Source organism: Vanessa atalanta, chromosome Z, assembly GCF_905147765.1.
Source record: "Vanessa atalanta chromosome Z, ilVanAtal1.2, whole genome shotgun sequence".
NCBI lineage: Eukaryota > Metazoa > Arthropoda > Insecta > Lepidoptera > Nymphalidae > Vanessa > Vanessa atalanta.
This window is the reverse complement of record NC_061902.1, coordinates 6194596-6217466: the sequence shown is the minus strand read 5'-3', so window position 1 is coordinate 6217466 and position 22871 is coordinate 6194596. Positions and strand designations below refer to the sequence as shown.

Genomic DNA, 22871 nt, shown 5'->3' with positions numbered 1-22871 from the left:
GAAATATGAAATGAACAATGTAAATTAATCTCATTCATTCAGTCACCGAGTATTTTTTTGTTTAGTTGTGTTCAAAACGAAAGCGGATGTTTAGTTAATCACCGATTTATATATTTCTTTTTTTATGGCCTAGATAGGTGAACTGGCAAATGAGTCTCCTGATAGTGAGTGGTTACAGACATAGGCGTCGTAAAAAATTAAGCATTCAAACTTACATAGCCAATGGGAAGTGAGATGTTATGTCTCTTCTGCCATTAGTTACTCTGGCTCACTCACCGGAAGCCGGAACACATCAATACTAAGTACTTGCCTGTACAATATATGTTTCGAGGGTGGTTGACCAATACGGCCTGATACAAAGCTCAGTTTACCATCAAAGTACAAAATATTTTACATACTTGATCTCAGTCTGAAATTTTTCAAAAAAATTAAGAGGGATTTTAACGCATTTTGAAATTCACCACGCATTGTTAATTTTCAAAATGAAATGTAAAAATTATTATCTTCGATGCGAAATAACACATTTCGTAAAATGGAAAACAAATGAAACATATTTACATGTAATGAGACCGCGCCGTTTCAAAGATTTAATGGTATATTAACCTCTCGAAAAACTAAAGAGCCAGTAATACATGCAAGCTTTAAAATATTCAGAGGGCTGTACTAGGTTTTGATGTATACACGTTGACTTATACTTTATTTAATTTACTCTATTGAGAATTATTAACATTACATACAAATAAAAAAAAAATTACCGTACATATCACGACCGCGGTGAACGATGGTAAGAATCCTAGTAGCATTTACCCGTTGAATTGCAAATGACTTATACTAAGTATTATTTAAAACTTTAAATTAAAAAAATAATATTATGGCTTTCCTGGAAGATACAAAGAACAACAGTAGAATACGTATGACGGATTGAAAGAAATTGTCTATGCATATAATAAAATTGGAGTGTCCATTTGTAATACTAAATGCATATGTATGTATACACGATACATATACCAAAATAACATTTTTTTTTTTCAATTTCTGTCTGTCTGTTTGTTCCGGTTGGACTGATTTTGACAGGACTTCTACTGGCTGATGTAATAAGGAGTAACTTTAGCTGCGGGCACAGCTAGTCTTCAATAAGTTTCAATCGGTCCGCAATCCAAACATTTTGTCCTTCATCAATTTAAAACCCCACTTACCCTACAACAGCTAAAATTTAAACGTAAATAAATATAAAATGTCAAGTACTTTGAAAGGGTTTGTATTATTAATCTAAGCTTTCAACTGATAATATATATATTTTATCTTTAAAATAAAGCCTTGCGCACACCGTTTTAGTATAAAGTCGAGAGGCAAATAATGAAGTATAAAAATACCTCCAGGTATTATTTAAAATATATTTACATTGTTCCGTTATTGAAATTCCTACGTAATTTTTATAGTATATTTAGAGACACCAACTGCGATAGATTTTTGACCCTGTAAGAAACACCAGCCATGCTTTACGTCGCCATGTTTCACCAAGCTTGGCAACTAAGATGCTATCCCTTGTGTATGTAGTTACACTAGCACTCACACTTTAAACCGGATCACAACCGGAACACTAAGTACTGCTGTTTTGTAGTAAAATATCGTTTTGTATAAATAAATATGATGAGTGGTACCCACTTGTACACTGTTTAGCTGTTGAGATTAAATTATCCCTGTATTTAATTTATTTTATTAGTTTATAGTGGATAGGCAGACGGGTAAATTGACCATCTGATGGTAAATGGTTATCATGACTATAGACTTTGGTACTTTGTTATGTCCATTATGTCTGAATTAAATTGGCTCACTCATCCTTCAAACTGAAACAAAAATATTAAGTAGTGCTGTTTAGAGTTAGAATAAGTGGTGCCGCCTCAAATGGCCTTGCATAAAGCCGAGGATTATTTATCGAGGAATGCTCGACATGAATACTTAGTAGAATTTTTACACGTTTTACTATTCGGATAGATTTAGAAGAATATTAAAAAAAAATTGTCTAGTCATATTTCGATATAAAAGTTTGGCCGAACATAAGGAAGCCAATAGTGCTTTTCAATCATTTTATTTATCCGGACACGAGACAGCTGTTTCCCGCGGTTTCGTATTCTAGTTTATCGTTTCATTTTTACATTGTATTCGTATCAAACGATAGAACGGCGTGACCATACTTCAATAATAAAAAGGGTATAATATGTTTCTAGTGGTGCTCCAAATACATATATTAAATATTGATATTATTTAAACGACAATGAGTTACTCTCTTTCTATCTTGCGTTAATTGCAAACTAGTATAGCTAAATGAAATATTTCAATTTGAAAACCAAATGAAAACGACGATAAATAACTAATATGACATAGGTTAAATTTTATAAAGGTACGGTCATTAATAAAACCAATTATAAATATTGGGGCAATGAGCTTAGATAAAGAACTCGAACGGACATATGTTAGGTAATTATAAAAATAATAAGCATAATTTACCTACTTTTTATCATTTTCAATAAAGAACAAATATATTCCTTAGGAATAAGAATGGTAGATCAATATGACTGTGATTGACTGTAAGTGTCGCACAGATCATTGCTGGTTACGTACACAAAGGCATACTGTCCACCGACCACTATTCAATAGACACATAATCAATGCAATTGAAGCAATATTGTAGAATAAGGAGTTTTAACAGGGTCAATAATAGTAATCAAAGTTATCATCTAGCAAACACAACGACCGATGCGGAAACGACTCGCAAATGATTGATTGCATAATAATGAACGTGAAATAATAATAATATCAAATAATTGTTATTGTTTGTTGTCATAGGAAATTATGTAACATCAATATTGTGTCGTATTTAATATTCACTAAAGATATCCATATTTTAGTTTCCAAGACAATGACTTAAATGTACCAGAAGTTATCAATTTATTTAAAAAAACAAAATGTCCATAAATACCCGTTCCTCGTTTACCGGTTTTTTGTGTTTCGATGTTTTTCAGTAAGTATTGCAAACCAATATTACGACCCGAAATTGTTAAGAAAAAAACTATGCATCGTATGTAAATGATAATTTATTAAATGTTTCTTTTTATATGTACTGGTTATTACTTCAATAGTTTTGATCTATTATATTATTATTTCTTTATTATCTTTAGAATATTTATCATTAATGATCAAATCAAATTGAAATCATCTGAGAGAGAGAGAGAGATTGCCGCTATGGCTTCAATTTAAAAAATTTTTTTTTGTTAAGAGGACAGTCCTTGCGGAACGCTAAAATAGCGCTTACTATTTTCAAAATATCTTAAAACTGGAGCATTGATTATGGTTAAAAAAATACATTCAGTATCTGAATAGATATATCTCAAGTTTCACCGGATGATATTTATAAAATATATATCAATAACTTAGTAAATTCATCGTCAACATCACTCCAAACACTGAAATCGACCTTTTCTATTAACATTTTTTAAGCAATTTAGCGGAAAGTACCTATGTAAATATGTAAAATAAATTCCCACGCTTACAAACTACGCTCTTAATATTAGCCGTTATACAACATTCAAAAATGTAAGTGAATTTTGAAATGTTAATGATGAAGGTGTGCGGTGAAAACGTAGTGCTACAATATTTTTCCTGTTAGTTTGAAGCTTAATCTAATTGGGGCATGATAATATTTGTACGTTATTTGAGTACATATAACACAATCCTAAGCTATACAATTTAAAAGACGGTAGCCCTTTAGTGTCACTTTTTCGGTGGAAACAAATGGTCTACCTAAAATTAACTCTAAGATCTAATCATATTAGAATTGGAACCTTAGGTTTTCTGGGCCTAAACGTTTATTCCACTGGCGCGTTCTTTAACTACACTACTAGATCACTAACGGAACATTATATATTATTAAATCCACGTATTTACGTAGTAGTCATGGTTTAAATACAATGAGGAATGATTTTGCGTTTCCTTACTTCTTTACAAAGTAACAAAGGCAAGCATGTGATTCCTCTGGTTTTGTTAGGTCGTTTAATGGCTTGGCCACATTTATAATTTGTACTTTTCGAACTGATTTTATATTTATTAATTTATTTTCAAAGATTTTTTTTAAAGTCGTTTGAATATATTTTTATATAATATTTTTCTATATCATAACCACCTTACCAAAATCACATGCCACTTTGAGTATCATCTCAGATTCCCACTGCCAGACATTACACAATCAATATCATGACCACAAAGCGCAAGATTACAAGAATGAGAAGAAGATATTCCTATTTTCACGAAAGTAAAACACCATGAGAAAGAGATTGAATAAATTGACAGAACGAAGATATCGTTGAATCTGACATAAATAGCTGAAACTACGATCCTTTACGTCTACGTTGATCTTTGTATTAATTATCTCATTTTTTAACCATTGAGTTATCTTCTGAGTTCTACTGTCATAGTCATTGTATTCGCTTATCGGGTATCCTTATACCAGAAGAAAGCTCGACAAGACTCCCAACGACGTCAATTAACATTTGTATTAGACCAAACATAATTTAAAAACCGTTTCAACATCATTTCATTAAGATAAACCAATAGTGTAGTCGAAATATACCTACAAACTCCGCCGATACTAATCTATCCAAAATTCTCCAATGGGTGAAAGAAGTTCTACATCAAAACAAAGTAGAAATTCTCGAAGCTCGTATTTCCAAACTAGACTAATATGATGAGCTTGATAGAAATTTAGTTTAGAACAACTAACCTGAAATTGCAAGCCTCTGGGCTGAAGCTCTGTAGGAGATATGGAAGATAAATGATTTTAGTTGTTTTGTGACAAATTAGGTTCATATGTAAACATTCATCGACTTCTTTACTAGACGGCTTTTGAATTAATTTAAATTAAAGCGTGGTTTGCCATTGGAAAATAGATTTTCTTTGTATCTGTTATTGATGCTGCTTCCTATAGAAATTTAAATTGTTCTATTTTTGAAAGAGGGCCGAGGCCGAGGGTCCGAGTGAGAGTTCAAAATAGGTGCCTATTTATAAAATATTATTAAAATCAAGTATATTTTTCAAAGAAAAATATTAGCATAAGAGCAACTATTACAATGGGATCGCACCTATATACTCGTTCAATCGTACTTATCAGTTTACTACGGAACCAATGAAGACCTTGATTTATATTATTTTACGGCAAGGTTTATATCTATAAAGATTTGACAGTTGTTATTGATCAAGTGAGTTGTTAATAACTCTTTAGATCCCGAAGTCGTAAATTGTCAGTACCAGCTCGGAATTCAGAAATTGCCAGTGCTTACCCGTGAAAAGCTTTTGGTCCTGCACTTGACCTTTCTCCGATCGTATCAGATTTGTCATCCCATCGAATTACCAAGTGACGAATTATATAGTTTATTTGTACTAGCGCACACACTCTATGCTGTATGTACTATATGCCCTGTGCATAGTCCCCCCTAAAACTAGCTGCTTGTAGGAAAACTAATATGAGGACATATTCCTAAGTGGTACTCAAATGTACCCTTACTCAAGACTGAATGTGTCCCTACATAATCAGAAACTTAAGTTTAAAATAGATAGAAATATTGATTTTGCTCAGGTTTTTCTTCAGCAGTGTCAATGTTAATATCATGCCCATCCCTTTATCTATTCTTGTATTTAACACTATAGAAAATTAACTGTATATTTAATCGTCATAATGAAAATACGGTCCCATGGGTGCGTGCCCTTCCGACGCGCACGCGACCCTAGCCAATGCTACCTCGTAGCAAAAACACAAACACCTCATTTTTTATCGCCATTCTTTATACGTGACTTGTTTTTTTTTTGTATTATGACGCAAAAACTTACCATGTATAAGGAAAGTATTTAAATATTTTAAAATAATTGCGTTTATTGTTACACTTTGTCATGGCTCTTATGTAAAATAAAAATGTGAATGTACGTTTGTGGATTAAGAGATACAATATTATTATACAATTAATGACTTGTTAGACAAAAAAATCCTTAAGTGTCAATTAAAATGCAGACCCTTTAAATAACGAAATAAAATTGTATTAATTGTAAGTACGCTTGTAGAAAAGAATTAAATTTAAATTGCCTTACCTTACATATTTATTCCCAAACCGATACCTAGTTGATTTTAATAACAAATAGCAAGTGTTAACACTTACTACTATACAAAAAATTGGTCTTTATATGATAAAATGTCGTTTTTTTTTTATTAAATATCATTGGTAGTGTATGGATGTGACTTTGTGTCCTTTCAAGGTTTGATATGATAACCAACGATAGTTAAGTCATTGTACGAGGTCACATAGTGACTGCTGGTTGCTAGTTATCATTTTAGATTTTTATACTTCGCGTATGAATTATTATTAATTAGTTTTAATTTATTTGGTAGTAGGAACTTTAATAAGTCCGTCTTAGTCACCATCCACTCGTCAGCTGATGGTCTACCGCCAAACAATAATACTTAGTATTGTGGTGTTCTGGTTCAAAAGGAGAGTAACTCAGTGTAACTACAGGCACAAGCGACATAGTATCTCAGCCCAAAAGGTGGATGGCGCATTGGTGTTATAAGGATTTTTTAATAATTCTCACTGCGCCAATGTTTATGGGGCTGGTGATCACTTACCATCAGGTGTCCATTTGTCCGTCCGCCTACTGAATCCATAAAGAAAAATCACACTCATATTTATGAAACCTTTCGACAATGATAAAATTTTTTGGACCATAAATATTCGACCTTGATTCCACGATCCAAGTGACCGAGAATTTCTACCGTTCGGAAATAACAATATATTATTCAACGTAGATTCGTCTTACATTTCAGGTATACTTTAACCGCGATGAACTTCACCTCGAGTTCAAAGTCTTCAATAATTTAACTGTTTCTAGTTATTTCCAGACACTATACAATATTGTTTACTTCAGATAAATTTATTGAACTAACTCGAATAAAATCTCATATTGCAAGATATCCTGAGAATGTTGATTACGTTGAATTGTGTTGTTGATGTCAAAAAAAAAGTGTTTTTCAACTGAAACAGTTGAATTATTAGAGCCTTTTTTATATGTATATTCATGTACCTTTATTAACGGACTTGGTGGTAGGGCTTTGCACAAGCCTGTCTGGGTAGGTACCACTCACAAATCAGATATTCTACCCCCAAAAAGTAGTACTCAATATTGTTCTGTTCCGGTTTGAAGGGTGTGTGAGTAGGGATTGCAATCCGGAAAAACGGATCCGGTAATCCGGCGGATCCGGCATCATTATACGTCTACCGGATCTGGTGCTAGCAATTTTGGCAAAATGATAGAACTGTAGCATGAGTAGACACTTTAAATGCGCTTAATTGTTAAAAACTCTTTAATCTATGCTTGATTAAATGATATTGTTAATGTACTGCAAAATATACTATCAGCACTGCTTAATAAACTTCGGTTTTGATACTGAACTGATATTTTGGGCATGAGCAAAAGTCATGGTCAAAGTAGGTAAGCTTATGATTTGTTATGAACAGCTGTGCTTCGCACATTAGCTATGATTAGCTATGGTCGATATTTTATATAAAAATAATGAAGAGAAGGCAGATGTCCGCCTAGCAACAACGCCAACAACATCAAATGAATCAGATACAGATGATGAAGACACAACGAATGATGATGAACAAGGAGTTACAGTTACAATAACTGATCCTAGTTATCCTTATCTTTCTAAGGCAGAAGTAATTCTTGGATACAATGAGTCTTCAATAAGTGCGAAAAGTGGTAAAGCTTTTCAAAAGATTGTCTACTAAAAACGATATGTAACTGCAAACGTATGTGACAAACGAAACAGGTAAAGAATAACGCCTTACTTTGGATTACCTCTAAAAACCTAATTAATTTTTTTTGACCGTAAATTGTTGAAACTATTTTTTTTAATTTATAATTCAATCTCATTACTGTGGTAATGGGCACTCATTAGACAGATTTATCAAATAGTATTTAACTGAACCGATCCGACCGGATCCGGCCGGATCCGTGGAAATCCGGTCGAATCCGGCTGAACTGCAATCACACCGAATTGCAATCTCTATGTGTGAGCTAGTGAAACTACAGGCACAAGGGACAAGACATCTTAATTACCAAGATTGGTGGCGTATTCCTTACATCGCCATTGCCTATGGGTGGTGGTGGCCCATTTGCTCGTCTGCATGATTTAGGTATATACCATAAAAATATACATAAATTAAAATATCAAAGACAAGCGAAAGACGACCTGTAAATATAATGGCTGCGTCACGAAAATGGGTTCAAACTAAAATATTTGCAAGAGTTAAATTACTTAAGTTCAGTTGTTCAGCTCGGGTCTAATTAGGTATATTATAAAAATTAAGTAAATACATGTTATTCCACGCTGATGTGGTTTTGTGAGTGCAAATATACTTGTTGTTTTCGTTATATACATTTTTATTTTACTGCAAATTCACTATTTAATATTACTAATAATTAAAGAGCCAAAACGCACAAACTTTAACATACCTGATCATTACTTTTTATTCGATCAAATAATAAGCATCAGACGACTTTAATGTATTCAAATACTTATTTTACATTTACATTTTATATTCTACATTTTCAACGAAACATTTATTGGTATTCAAAGTTGTCCTACTTGGGAGAAAAGTTAATGGTTCAATATCCAATTAAAACTTTCTCCAATTCTTGCGAACGTTTCGTTGAAACATTAAGCCACGGTGCTTTTAATACTATAATATATCAATACTATTCCTGTTTTATTAACAATCTATTAAGATTAAATTGTCAATAAAAGTAAGCAGCCTATTAACGTCGCACTGCTGGTCGAAGCCCTCGTCTCCTCGTCAGGAGACTTTGGACCTTATTCGGTTTAATAGTTACATTTGTGACTGAAAATCATCCAACACATACGTGTTTACCTTACTACTTCTTCCATCACCTGAATAATATATATATAATAATACAAATAAATTATAAGTACAAATAAGGCACATGAAAATTTAATCTTTGTCCGGGTCTAAATACTCACTCTTCGGTCAGGTCTAGCCACCTGGGCACTCGGATTTTAATTGTTCATTAGAACACAAATTAATTTTAGCAAATTTGTCTTTGTATAGACATATTACGTTTTTAATTATCTAAACCCAGATAATCATTATTTATGTAGGTTTTTTTTAATTAAAATGAATGTATCATTTTGTCTATATGTACCGATGACCTAGTGGATATAATCTTTGGTCCGGATAACCGAATATGGATACGGATTATACATTGGACAAATATCTCTGAATAGCCGTGTACCTACTACTCATATAAATTCGAAACGCCTACAACATTAACTAAACACTTGTTTCACATAGAAAACTAAAGTAGTTTTAGATGTATGGTACCTTATTATAGATATATACAATCTTGAATCACTACGGCATTATAGACCTACCATAAAATTTAAGTACCGTGTGCTATAAAACTATAGAAGCGTATATTTAATATCGCTTTATTCTTAACCTTAAATCATTTTATTATTCTTTCTTTTACAATTGCAAAAATAAAATAACATTATGAAATAGCAGTAACCTTCTGCATTTACTATAATTAATTTATGAGCTTAAATTACTTTAGACTTTTTTTCAATTCATAAGCAACACCAACTGCTTGCATTTAGGCTACATTTTGGTAGTGGGCAACACCAGCCATAGACATCGGCAGCGTAAGACCAATATCAACCCTCTAATGCATCTAACATCGACAATGCGTCACAAACCTTGGGTACGTACGTATGCCCCTTATGCCTGTAGTAACATTGGTTTACTCACCCTTCAAACCGAAAAATAAATATTCCACCATCCATAACAGCACCAAGTACGAGTAAATCGTCCAATACATTTTGTTTGTAAACCATTCTAGAATATCTTTGATATATTTATAAATACACAAACGTCCGATTTAGTCCTTATTTATAAATTTGCCCATTCATAGCAAATGCACTTTGACATTCTCAAGTCCTTTGTGATCGGGCCTTAACATTCATCCTCTTTAGAAATCCCTTTGAAAACCATTACAAGAGTTCGATTCCAGAAATCTTCGGAGCTTTTCTGTAAAAAGAAACTCTATAGGATTCTACGCGGAATATAATCCATAAAGGAAGATATCTTTACTCCATTTATATTCAATTTTATATAACTAACGAGCTCAGTATGTAAACAATTCTGAAAACATCGAATTTAACCTACTTCTACTCGCCGTTCATTTTGAAACTTCTCAAGCATTTATTTTTCGGGTGACAACATAATAGTTAGGTAGCATCGCTTGGTAGATGATGGTTTGATAGAAATACTAGTCGGATATCTCAATCAAACATCTTCAATGCCTACAAGTAAGAGACCTAATAAGACCTAAGAGACCTTAGTTACCATTCTGGAATTTACTTTAAGTGGAGATCTTAAAGTAAATTCCAGAATGTCAAAGTCTATAATAGCACTTCATACGAAGTGATGTTATAGCATCTGATTCAGACTGCTTCAGTCATTATTACAATTTCTTTAAATTTAATAATTACTATGTACCTACTTATCGTGTACTCAATTAACGTGACATATTTTGCTATAAATTTTAATACTAAATATTTAAGATTATTTCATTACATTCGTGATATGGTTTAATATCAAAATATATACTTTATAATTATTATAAACGTCTCTAAACTTTAACAAACAATGGTAGTTGCGGAAAACGGAAGCAGGGATATAAAATATTAAGGAAAAGTTTGAGAGCAAGCAAAATATGAGAGTAATCATCAGATGCACTGCAGTTGTTAACGGCCCGTGTTTGCGTGTGATTGCTCAAAGCAATACACGGCACATTAGACACTAGAAAAAGATGTATACCGATGGCTGCTCGCTCGTTATATCAGATTAAAACTTACAAATAGTAATAATCAATAGTATCATAAATAATAATAATAATCATAATAAACTTATGATAAAACTTTACTTACACTTATAGTACATTTATACGAATATAGCAGATAGAATGCACGGAGCGCTCGGATATCGGATCAATTAAATCTGACATCATTATAATATCAACTAATAGCTATTACATATTGCTATATAATATCAATGATACAACAAAATTAAAACGTACAGATAGATGACTGCGAAATAAACTGCTCAGAGACAATTAGGTAATATACTTGGTTTAAAATTTAAGATGTAGTCGAACGCTTGACTAGGTGATGGGAATCTATCTAGGTTCCTATTGATTTTGTCTCAATATTTTATCACTTTAAATGTATAACTACAGAAAAATATTAAATAAAAAGATAAGATATTAAACAAAATTTATATTCGAAAAGATAACTTTTCCATCTTTAGTTTTTGCGGCTACTTAACAAATAACATTAGGAAACTTTCCTAATACCTATTAACACATTTATAAAATAAAATGTTATTATTTTTTATAATTCAGTGCTTTTCTTTTAATAGAGTATTAACTAATAACAGAGCACTCGAACATACTAACTAGTCATACAATTTATAAAATTATAACTTTGCGTTTGGCCTACTTTTATTCCATGTTATAATATTAACTAGAAGAATTCTTTTATTTTAACATTGTAAAATTCACATTTAAATATACGTCTTCAATCTTCATACGTATACAATAACTGCCTTTTATATAACAATCTAACGAAAGTGTAGGCCAATAATGTTAACTAATTAATGTCTATTTCTGGTAGAAAAACATAATTTTTATATATTTTTTAATCATTCACTTCAAAGACTTTGTCAGTAATTTGGTAATACATTCATTAATACATATGTGAATAACCATGGCGAGTTGTTATTGGTGTTTTAATGTATGATGAAAATCAAAAAAACAATCAAACAAACATTTAATCATTTGACCTTCAATTATTGTAGGTATGTACTGAAAATAAATTTATCGCCCGAACTATATAATATATAAACTGAATATGTAGTTAGTTTTTATATATAAGATTTTACTGTTTAGAATTAGGGCAAAGACAATATTAGCAAATAATATGCTGAAAAAAAAATCGTTGACCTAGAAACTCGACCAGATCCGATTTCAACATGTGACCTAACAGATATGATTAGATTTGCACTTAATGAAGCCTTTTGAAAACTATATCTAAAATTGAAATCACAAAATTAGATATTTTCTCTCGGTAGTATCTTTAGAGGAGTGAAGGCGTGCTATTGATTTTTTTATCAATAATTTGTAGTAGTAATTAGTAGTTCAAACCCAAGCAAGTGCTACTGAGTTTACATATATGGTTTAAATATATATCAATACTAATCTCATACTTTACGAACTTTTAACTAACATTATTCTTTGTGCAACTATAGTTAAAACAAACCATTTATTAAACGAAAATGCGATTTACAAGAAAGTTGGCTGAGATCTAAAATGGCACCCTAGCGTGTTATTTATATTCCATTTCCTATAATATATCTTACAGTACACTGTAAAACCCCCTAAAGCTTTTACGTAGGAAATTATCTACAGTTAAGAACTACATAGAAATATTTATTTCTAATGTAATGCATTTATATAATATGCAAATACACAATGTTTGTTGAAATGTAATGTTTTGTTTATATTTCTAGCGTGTGGAATAGAAAATTAACTAATTTACGTAATTACGTAAATTAATTAATAAATGGAATAAGCATAATCACATCACATCACATCATCAGCCCGTATTTGTCCAAAAAAAAAGAAGTTCATTTTCAGCTGCTTAATATTTTTGCTTAATATTATTTTATTTTTTTTTACGTCTTTGATTTGCAAAAGTAGTCTTCAAAAATTATGGTATGGTAAGCCAATGGAAACTTATCTACAGTAAATTATTAGTACATAATATATATTATATAAACCGTATATGCACAGTTTTATTTACTTTACCCGGCGCGAAGGCAGCTTTTCATCTAGTAAAATATATTTAAAAAAAGGTTGTGATTTAAGCAACGAAGTAATTTTTTTTATACAAAGATATGTTGAAAAATAATATTTGAGCCGAACAAGCAGGGCAAAATGATGAATGTACTACCATTTTTAGTATTTTATTTGGATTTAAACATCGAGTTGAAGAGAATAATCATTAATAAAACATATATTACATAAGTAATGTGATGAATATTAAAATGACCCATCACAATAGCAGGATCTAAAATGATACATAAAAGTTATTTTAATTCTGGAATGAAAGAAGATGAGGAGTAGGAATATAAATGGCCCCAAAAGAAATATCTGAAAATTTTACAGTGACAATATACTTTTGAGGGATATATATATATATTTTTAAATCGGTATGTTTAATTAACATAAACAACACTGCCAGCGTAGCCGTTGTGTCTATCATCTTTAAAGCAGTCAAACCCTGGGATACGAAATCGTGGTTGGTCTTAACAAAAGATCCAGCGAATATCCTATCGAATAACAGGTAGCGCGTTTTAATAAGATTCAAATTTTTTTATCAAATGATTTGTTCATAAATTTGAATTGAGCGCATTTAAATTTACTTTAAACGAGAATTTTGATGTTGTTCACTATTGATTATGAAATAAGACATAAGAAAATGCTACGTGCAAAGCTATTGCAATCTTGTTAGAAGTAGAAAGAAAAGACTATAAAGAAAAGTACAGAGAATCAATGCTACAGAAGTCTTAAAATAGGCCAGAGAGAGTACATATTTTACGCAAAGAATAAGGGATATTCAATTGAAATGTTGCCATGCTTAATTTTATAGATATCCATCAAAATTGTTCAGAACTATCTCTGTCGGTCAGAAAATTAATGACCTCAACAACATTGACAGGAAACAGCTTATCTTTAATACCAGTGCTATTGGCGGTGTGCATAGCATCACAATGCAGATGCAGACGCATCTGCCATTAACACAGACAATTAACACACTGAGCTGATGGGTTAGCGTGATCTTATCGTTACTTTTTCTTCTTTTCAGACAAATAGGTTTTGTCTGAATATTAAATTCATTGTATTATTTTTAGGACAGAATCAACATGATTTTTTCCCCCAGAGAATAACCACAAAAATATGCACATATTTACACCCAATTAATAATATAAACATTATTTTATTCAATATAAATAAACATAAAAATTGTTGATAAATTATGGAACAAGAATTAAAACATTGAATCTCTCCGTGAGTTATGTCAATCTCCAACGTTATTTCCATTCCAACATTTAGCGAGAAAATACGAATAAAAATGACATTAGCCGACCAAACCGTCCGCGCCGACTCGAAACTTTTCCCTCTCTCGGGAGAAGATCTAGTTTACATGTCAGAGAGGGTTTATATTGACGAGATGGGTCAATCGTTAGGTCAACTCAGAACATGGCAAAATGCAAGAAAATATTGTCGGGTTTTCCATCCAAATAAAGATTTTCATTTGAGAAAATTTGATTTTTAAATGCAAAATACAATAAGCATTATTTCAATTGAGAGCCCTTTGATGAGACGATTAGGAAATGAGTAAGGGTTTCAAAGGATTTTTATTTATAACAGAATACGTAAAATGTTAGTTAGCGTCATTGAAATAAACTAATAAGAACGTTTTATGAATATAAAAGGTTTTATTCGTTGTCGTAATGGAATATTCCATGGACGCGTGGAGCGTGGCATGTGATTTAATTTAAAATAGTAGAGTCGGTTATAAAATATTAAACGAGGTTTTATATTATGGTAAATATATTAAAAACTCTCATCGATTCACGACAACTAAGATTTTATAATGATATAATTATAAATAACTGAATCGTCAAGCATTCCAAAATAGTAAAAATTAGTTCGCACTCACTTTTTTCTTCCGGTCATTTAATAATTTTCAATAGCCTGCATGTTTAACGTTTTAATTTCCGTGATGGATGCTGTAAGCCTTCAAAAAGTACCTTATTTTATGTTATAAATGAACAAGCAATTCCGATCGCGTAAAGACAAAAAGTATAATATTTTGTAAATATTTTATTTAGTGCAGAACTTTAAACTTATATAATCATTATTTACTAAAATATGATCAAATGTATGAAGTTAAAAATAAGTGATAATAATCAGTTTCCTATTGTTATCTAAGGGTTTAAATTAGTAATTCTTTTAGTCGTAATGTTTGAACGACTAATTAAATCTACTACTTATATATATATATATATATATATATATATATATATATATATATATATATATATATATATATATATATATATATAAGTATTATTGAAATATATATATATATATATATAAGTATTATTGAAATATATATATATATATTTTAAAATAGGTTAGTAAAATGGAAAACAACTTTTAACGATTGAGTTTTTTTTTGTAATTAAAACCGATTACAAATAAAATAAATATATTTAATTTAAATAACAGTTCGGTATTATATCAACAAATCGAATTATTAGACATATATAATTGTAAATGTTAATCCGTGAATAATTATTATTATTCACGGATTAATTAGGTCTTTGACCAAATAAAATATATATAAAAATGTATAGTGTAGTTTCTCGAAGACATCACATATAATTTATTTATATTACAATTTAGAAAAAATATTTTTATTGTCATTTTTAAAATAAAAAACTGTGTTTGCCATCTCTAATTTTAAATTGTCAGTCGAATTATTTAATAAAATTATGTAGTGCGATAAACAAACCAATTTCAATATCGGTTCTATTTATGAATTTATAGTAATGACCTCGCTGGTATAGTAGTAGTTGTACTAATTTGGAAGCAGATCCTGCGGTCCAGGTTCGAATTCCAAATCGAGAAAGTAACTTTTTAAGCAGACACTTTTGGGTGGTTGTTTAAAAAGTTACTGAGACTCAGAAGCAATTACTACTAATGCCGAAATTAGGAAATTGACAGACTTATTGGTCCTGCACGATCACTCTCTAGTCGTATCGAATTGCCTACACATCGACTACACGACACAATTCTTTGTATTTGTCGGAACTCCATATTAATAGACATATTTTTTAATTGCAAGATGTTGTTTTATTTTAAGAAGTCACCTCTAACTAAGATAATTTGTAAAACAGAGCCGACCCTCACATTACCCCTACGTAGAAATTACACAATTTAAAATATCATACCAAAGCTTTTGCTGTAATATTTGTCCGCAACAGTGTATTTTAATATCAAAATATTATATTATACTATATTTATGCTTCAGAAAATGATGATTAAATTTCTTCGTGTTATTGTTGCAGAGTGCGAGTGGAGTATTACGTCAACGAGAACACTTTCAAAGAAAGACTGCAATTGTATTTTATAAAGAATCAACGTTCGAGTAAGTATATTCTATTGAATCCTATATTCTTTAGTTATATCATACGTACTATACACATACATTTTATGTTATACATAGACTAAAGAGTATATATAAACGTAATCAATTATAAATAAAATTTAACGTCTAAATAAATCGCTATTACTGCATAGTCATAGCCGTCTCGTGGTGTGAAATTAAAAGGATACTTACACAAGATTAATGTTTTTATTAACTCGCTGTAAGTTTCCGCAGAGGACGGTAATGAATTAAATTTCTGCATAAAATTAAAATAGACACGCAAGTCGAATGAAGGGCACGGACAAACTAAATGATATTAATAAATTGCGCTTGTACAGCCGTGGACGTGTGTAGGCGAAACGGCTTCTACAATATAGCAGTAATTGCACCGCGACCCGCAAGTATTTGCTAAAACGATTAATAAATATAGTACCGCAATAACACAGTTTACCAGACATTTTAATCTACTTATTGAATAAAACAATGCTAATCCAATCAAAATAAAAAAGTTCAGTTGGCTTATATTACAAAGAAATTCGATTCGAACCGAAAGCCTTATCAAATTTTATTATTCGATGTTTCCTTAAAGAGAATTCAAGTACTTGACTAAACTCGCAGATAAAAATCGTTGATATTAAAAATTATTTCGCATTAACATAAATAACACAACTATTTTAAACATATCAAAGGGAATGGAATCACTTAGTAATAAGCATTTTCGCTAATTTTAATAACAAAGGGGAAATTCTTCATTACAACTTCATGAACAGAATTTACTTTTTCACAGCTTGACGTCTTTTGAATAGTGACGAAAAAACATTTTAAACATTTATTTTATTGCATATCTTCTATACATATATAATAAAATTGCAGTGTCTGTTTGTAATATTAAAATAACCGCTTTTTACTAAATACATATGTATGTATTCACGGTAAACATGCCAAAATAACATTTATTTTAATTTTTGTCTGTATGTCTGTTCGTTCCGGCTAATTTCTAGAACGGCTGGACTAATTTTGATGGGACTTCACCGGCAAATAGCTGATGTAATAAGGAGTAACTTAGGCTACAACAATAACATTTTTTTGTTAAATTCAAACGCGCACGAATTCGCGGACACAGCTAGTTTCTTAATATTAATAGTTGCACCGAAATCGTATTTAAAATAAAAATTACTATATACATTATTTTTATTAATTAAAATTAAATCATCATCTCAAGAAAAAAAACACTGCAATGTTGCGTATTTTTTCTTTAAAATAGATAAAAATTATGATCTCAAAATTATCTTTATAATAATATATATTACGAGAACATTAAATGCTCGCCTGTCACGACAATATTCGAAATATGAAGCAAATTAAACTGCGAAGCGCAGCTATTTGTGTATTAAAATTATACATCTTATTTAACTTAAAACCCGCTGACACGCTCTGCATCTTCTGTTGAGAGTTTTATGCATATTAGTTTAGTAGTTTTTCAGTCTGATATAATTTAATACTAGAATAGAAGATTTAACACATACACTTGATATTGAAGTTATATTATTTTAACTTAAAATAAATTTATTCTGAAACTTTCGATATATAAAAATATATTGAATGATATCGCAGACGACATTCTCGTCGTCGAAGCGCACGTGTATTTGACGAGTTGTTTTAGTACTTATATTTGTGTCTAATGCTGAGTAATTATCTTATCGCGTAAGCAAGGCACTTACGAAATTGAGCAGTTTAATTGAAACGCTGTCTGAAAATATAACCAATTCGGCTATTGGTGTTGACTTCGGTGACTATAACTAGTATACTAAATTAGTAACAATACATAAAATATGTAATCTTTGTTTAGAAAGCAATTCTAGTATTTATTCAATTATGACAAAAAATCGAACCACGAGCTCCGGGTAAGTATATATATCTTTGGAATTTACGGGATGTAACCAATTTAAAATTGCGAGCATATCCATTGAGTTAGCCGAACAGCAGGAGAAATAAATATTCTCAAATATTTATTAAATAAGTATAATGTTACATATTATTCATATTGAAAATCATTATACTAGATGAAAATAAGACAATAAAAATAGTGTCAATTGTTTTAATAAATTCTTAATAACCAAATATAAACGTACATCAGAGACAGAACCGTATTGTCTACCGTACCAAATTATTTAAAAAAAAAAACCAAAATATATTAATTATAAAAATATATAATAAATAAGCGGTATTTCCTTTGCGACTTTGAAAATGGATATAGCTGCCATTTTTTTATAAAATATATGATTAATACTATATACATAGATACTATATACATATACATATTCTACCACCAAACAGTTTAAAGGCTGAATGAGCCAATGTTACTGCAGGCACAAGGGACATAACACAGATAGTTCCCAAGGTTAGCCGCGTATTAGCTACGTAAGGAATGTTTAATATTTTTCACAGCGCCAATATTTGTGGGTGGTTATTACTTACCATCTGGTGGTCCATTTGAGAATCCAATAAAAAAATCTAAAAAAAATATTTTGTATGAAACGGACGAAGATAACAACAGTAAAAGAGCAAAAATCAACTACAAAGTATGCTGTCAAACATGCTGCTGCATGCTGCATGCATGCTTTCGTATTTTTTGTTCCTTTATTGGTTTGTCGATAATAAATAATTTCAATAACTACTTTTAAGTTTTTTGGTAAGAAAAAATCTTTAGTACTTTTAACATAAGGGTTAATTACCTTATACAGTTTCAAAACATAGTAAAAATAGCTTTGAATGTATGAGTGTATGTATATAATATGAAAAGGCAAAGACAAAAACTTAGTACCTTTTTCACTGTCCATTGATTTCCTTTTTTTTCCTTTAATAAATCTTAACTAACCTAAGTGTTATCAATAAAAAAAAATTTAATTGACAGTAATAAAATAAATGCTTGAAACTTAATTCATTTATGTTTTTAACATTTTGAATTTGGAGAGATATTATCAGTGTGCTAAAAACTCTCATCATTCAAAAATCATCCGGTTCACCGGTTCTATTCATCGAGATTGAATAGCCGCACGTTATGTAGTTAAGTTCTACATACAGAAATAACTGCCTCGGTAGTCTATTAGCCAACTTAAGACTGCTGAGTTCATGGATTCAAATCCCGGATCAGGTTAATAACACAGATTGCTATTGCTATTTCTTTTTGTATATTTCCGTCAACCTGGAGTATGGAAGTATTACGTACGTTTCGTGGTTCGGAACGTATAATACTTAAATTTGATCATGTGTCTGATTTTTTTCCGGTACACACAGTTGTACTCGTTACACCGTCGAGGATGTTTACAGTCAATAAGCCAGATACACATAATTATCGTATCGAAATAATATTTATTTATGTTTTCATAGTTTGCACTTTGTAATTAAATTAATAAAATATTTACAATGGGTACAAAATAAATTATGAAATGTACTAAGTTGCATTAGGTGCGACAGGCGACATTAGGGATAGGGACAAAAACATGTGTTAAGGGCACAATAAATAAATTAAATGAACTGTTACGCACATAATATTGAATTATTCAATCATAGCATTTATTTTTATATCATATATATTGTAATTCATACTAATTTTTAGTTCCATTCCATTACTTTAGCGATATTTTTTTGTTGCAGGTTTACGCATTAGGATAGTAAATCTATTTTTCAAGATTCTTGCGTGTCTTCTGTACATTTTTCGCGTTTGCGCCGACGGCGATCCTATATCTGCATCGTGGTAAGTAATTACATTTATCAACGACTCAAATAAATTTAATGTATAATTTAATATTCGACTGCATCACTCCTATGATGCAGTATTTAATGTATAATTTAATATTCGACTGCATCACTCCTATGATGCAGTAGAATATTAACTTACTAAGAAGGCTATCGGATGAAAACTGTAGAGGTATTCTGTTACAAGAAACTCGAATTTCAGGCAGTGCAACACGGGCCTGAAATGTCAGACTGTGAAATACGATATTGATTTATATCTATACTTCCATATATATACTAATAAAATTGCACAAGTAACTCTGTCTGTAATCTGTTCACACTTAAACCACCGAACTAATTTAGCTGAATTAGCTTAGTATGATTTGGTATGGAGGTAGTTCAAATCCCGGGAAAGGACTTAGGCTACTTTATTTCATTTACCTGCCGAGGTGATAAAATCGTATAACTAGTAATAATTATAAAATGTATCAAATTGTAATTACTTATCACCGTAAGCCGGTTGTAATCACATCACTAGTGAGATACGAATGAATTCTTACAGATTCGCACTGCTGTATATAATGTATAAAATATATATTGACAGTTAATTATTAAGAGCTAAAAAACACAAAACGCGACGAAAGCCTGACTTAGTTGTTTTAATGGATACCTACCTAACCTAACCTAATGAGCTTATAAGGCTCTAGTTTATGAGAACTAAAATATAAAATCTGAGTCGTGTTTTCAGGTTCTTAAGATATTCTCAGTTGCACGCCTAAGTTAGGAAGTTAGCAGTTGGACTTTAGCCACTTGATGATAAGTGGTCCCCATCGACGTAAATATTCCTTACGTTACGGTACCAATTCTGCTACAAACTTTGAAAACTTGAGATCGTATGTCCTTTGAGCCTGTAATTACATTGGTTCACTGACCCTTCAAACCGGAACACATCAATACCAAGAATTACTGATTGACTGAGCTGATTACGCAAGTTTATGGTTTTTATTTAAAAAATAATGCTCTTTTAACGTTTGGCCTAGATCATACAATCAAGGCCAAATTCCTCCAAAGGACTCAAAACCCTCAAAAACACAAAATATATTATTTATAACAAGCACTGCTTACCACTTAATTACACGTTATATAAAATTAAAATTAGTAAAACAAAACGATGATTCAAAACATACCTTCTGCATTACAAATGTCTGCATATTAAAACAATAGTGCAAGTTCCATAAACTAATAATAAAGTAGTTTGATGAAATTACAGTACTTTCTACGGATATGCAGTTGTGTTCTTGTGTGATTATAGATTGAATACATCAAAGCCGTAATTAAAGTAACATGCGCGACTCGTCTACTGTCTCAGGAATTTATATTTGCTACTAATTGTAGGATAATCTATTTTGTTATTGGTAGATATCGTATATGTACGTCCTCCCTCTGAATCTAAGAGTGACTCGGGCTACGTGCGGAGACTATGTAACAGCGGGAAAATACTTCTCCCGAGTTCGGGATTTATTTTAATTCTGCCAGTGCTGCGAACCGCGATTTCAACTCAAAATGAGAAACCCTAATAAGAATCATTGATGGAGGACCGTTCTTGGTCTACAATGACGGCGAATGATATGTCTACATATATGTATGTGAGATACAGTGAATACAATGTGAGAAATGTAGAGGAGAAGTTAGAGACTTATTGCTATATGAAGCCAATTTATTGAATAGCTTGTAAAATATCGATACTTACACTGCATTGCACATCACTAAATAATAATTATTTATTAAGGAAATATTAACCATTCCTTACATCGCCAATGCCCCAATAACATTGGGAACTAAGATGTTAGGTTCCTTGTGCCTGTTACACTGGTTCACTCACCCTTCAAAGCAGAACACATAAATCCCGAGTACTGTAGTTTGGCGGCAGAATATCTATTGAGTAGGTGGTACCTACCCAGACGGGCTTGCACAAAGCTCTAAGCACTACCCCTACCCTACCACCAAGTAAAAATGTCCTTTTTGTAATTCTCAATTAAAAAAATTCGCTAGCAGGTTCTATAATTATTTATATTATTGATTCGAAACAATTATTTCAGTTACGGATGTAAGCCCGGAAACAAGACCGAGTTCGAATACTCCGCAAACCTCACCGAAGAGGAGTTTCAAGAGCATCCGATCATTAACTGGGACGGGATAGTATGGGTGAACCGACCACTATATCTCTGGGGGGTGCAGGTCGTGCTCGCAATGATTTCCTTGGCCGAAGCCATATTGCTGGTCTATCTTGGATACAAGGTAAGATGAAATCATATTAAGAATATTATTAAGAATTTCAATTTTTTGTAGAACATATTTTCGTAACATTGTGTGCTATTTTAGGGCAACATCTGGCAACAGGTATTATCATTCCATTTTATATTGGAGATGGTGAACACGGTGCCTTTTGCTCTCACCGTGAGTACTTATTTTATATTAGAGTATGATATATTCTACATTCTTATTAAAGTAAAGTAAGTAAAAAAAATTAATTAGCAATTGATAGTGTTAGTTAAAAACCTTATTAAATAATAATAACACAGATTCAAGTTTCCGGGTTAAAATTAAGGTGTTACTGTTGTGGTTTTTAGGTACCATTCCCACCACTTCGAAATTTATTTATACCAGTATTCCTGAACTGCTGGCTCGCTAAGAGGTCTCTTGAAAATATGTTTGTGAGTATTTAAGGAAG

At 31.2% G+C, this 22871-nt stretch overlaps 1 protein-coding gene across 14 annotated transcripts in view; it reads left to right on the top strand.

The window, feature by feature from the left end:
* LOC125075926 (potassium channel subfamily T member 2) overlaps positions 1–22871 on the top strand; it is a 90076-nt gene that overhangs the window by 55599 nt on the left and 11606 nt on the right. For all 14 annotated transcript variants that reach the window (XM_047687779.1, XM_047687788.1, XM_047687781.1 and 11 more), the window contains 5 exons: positions 16323–16402; positions 20060–20159; positions 22240–22438; positions 22523–22597; positions 22771–22854. In XM_047687779.1, coding sequence (XP_047543735.1) covers positions 16323–16402; positions 20060–20159; positions 22240–22438; positions 22523–22597; positions 22771–22854 — 538 coding nt within the window. The remainder of the gene's footprint in view (positions 1–16322; positions 16403–20059; positions 20160–22239; positions 22439–22522; positions 22598–22770; positions 22855–22871) is intronic.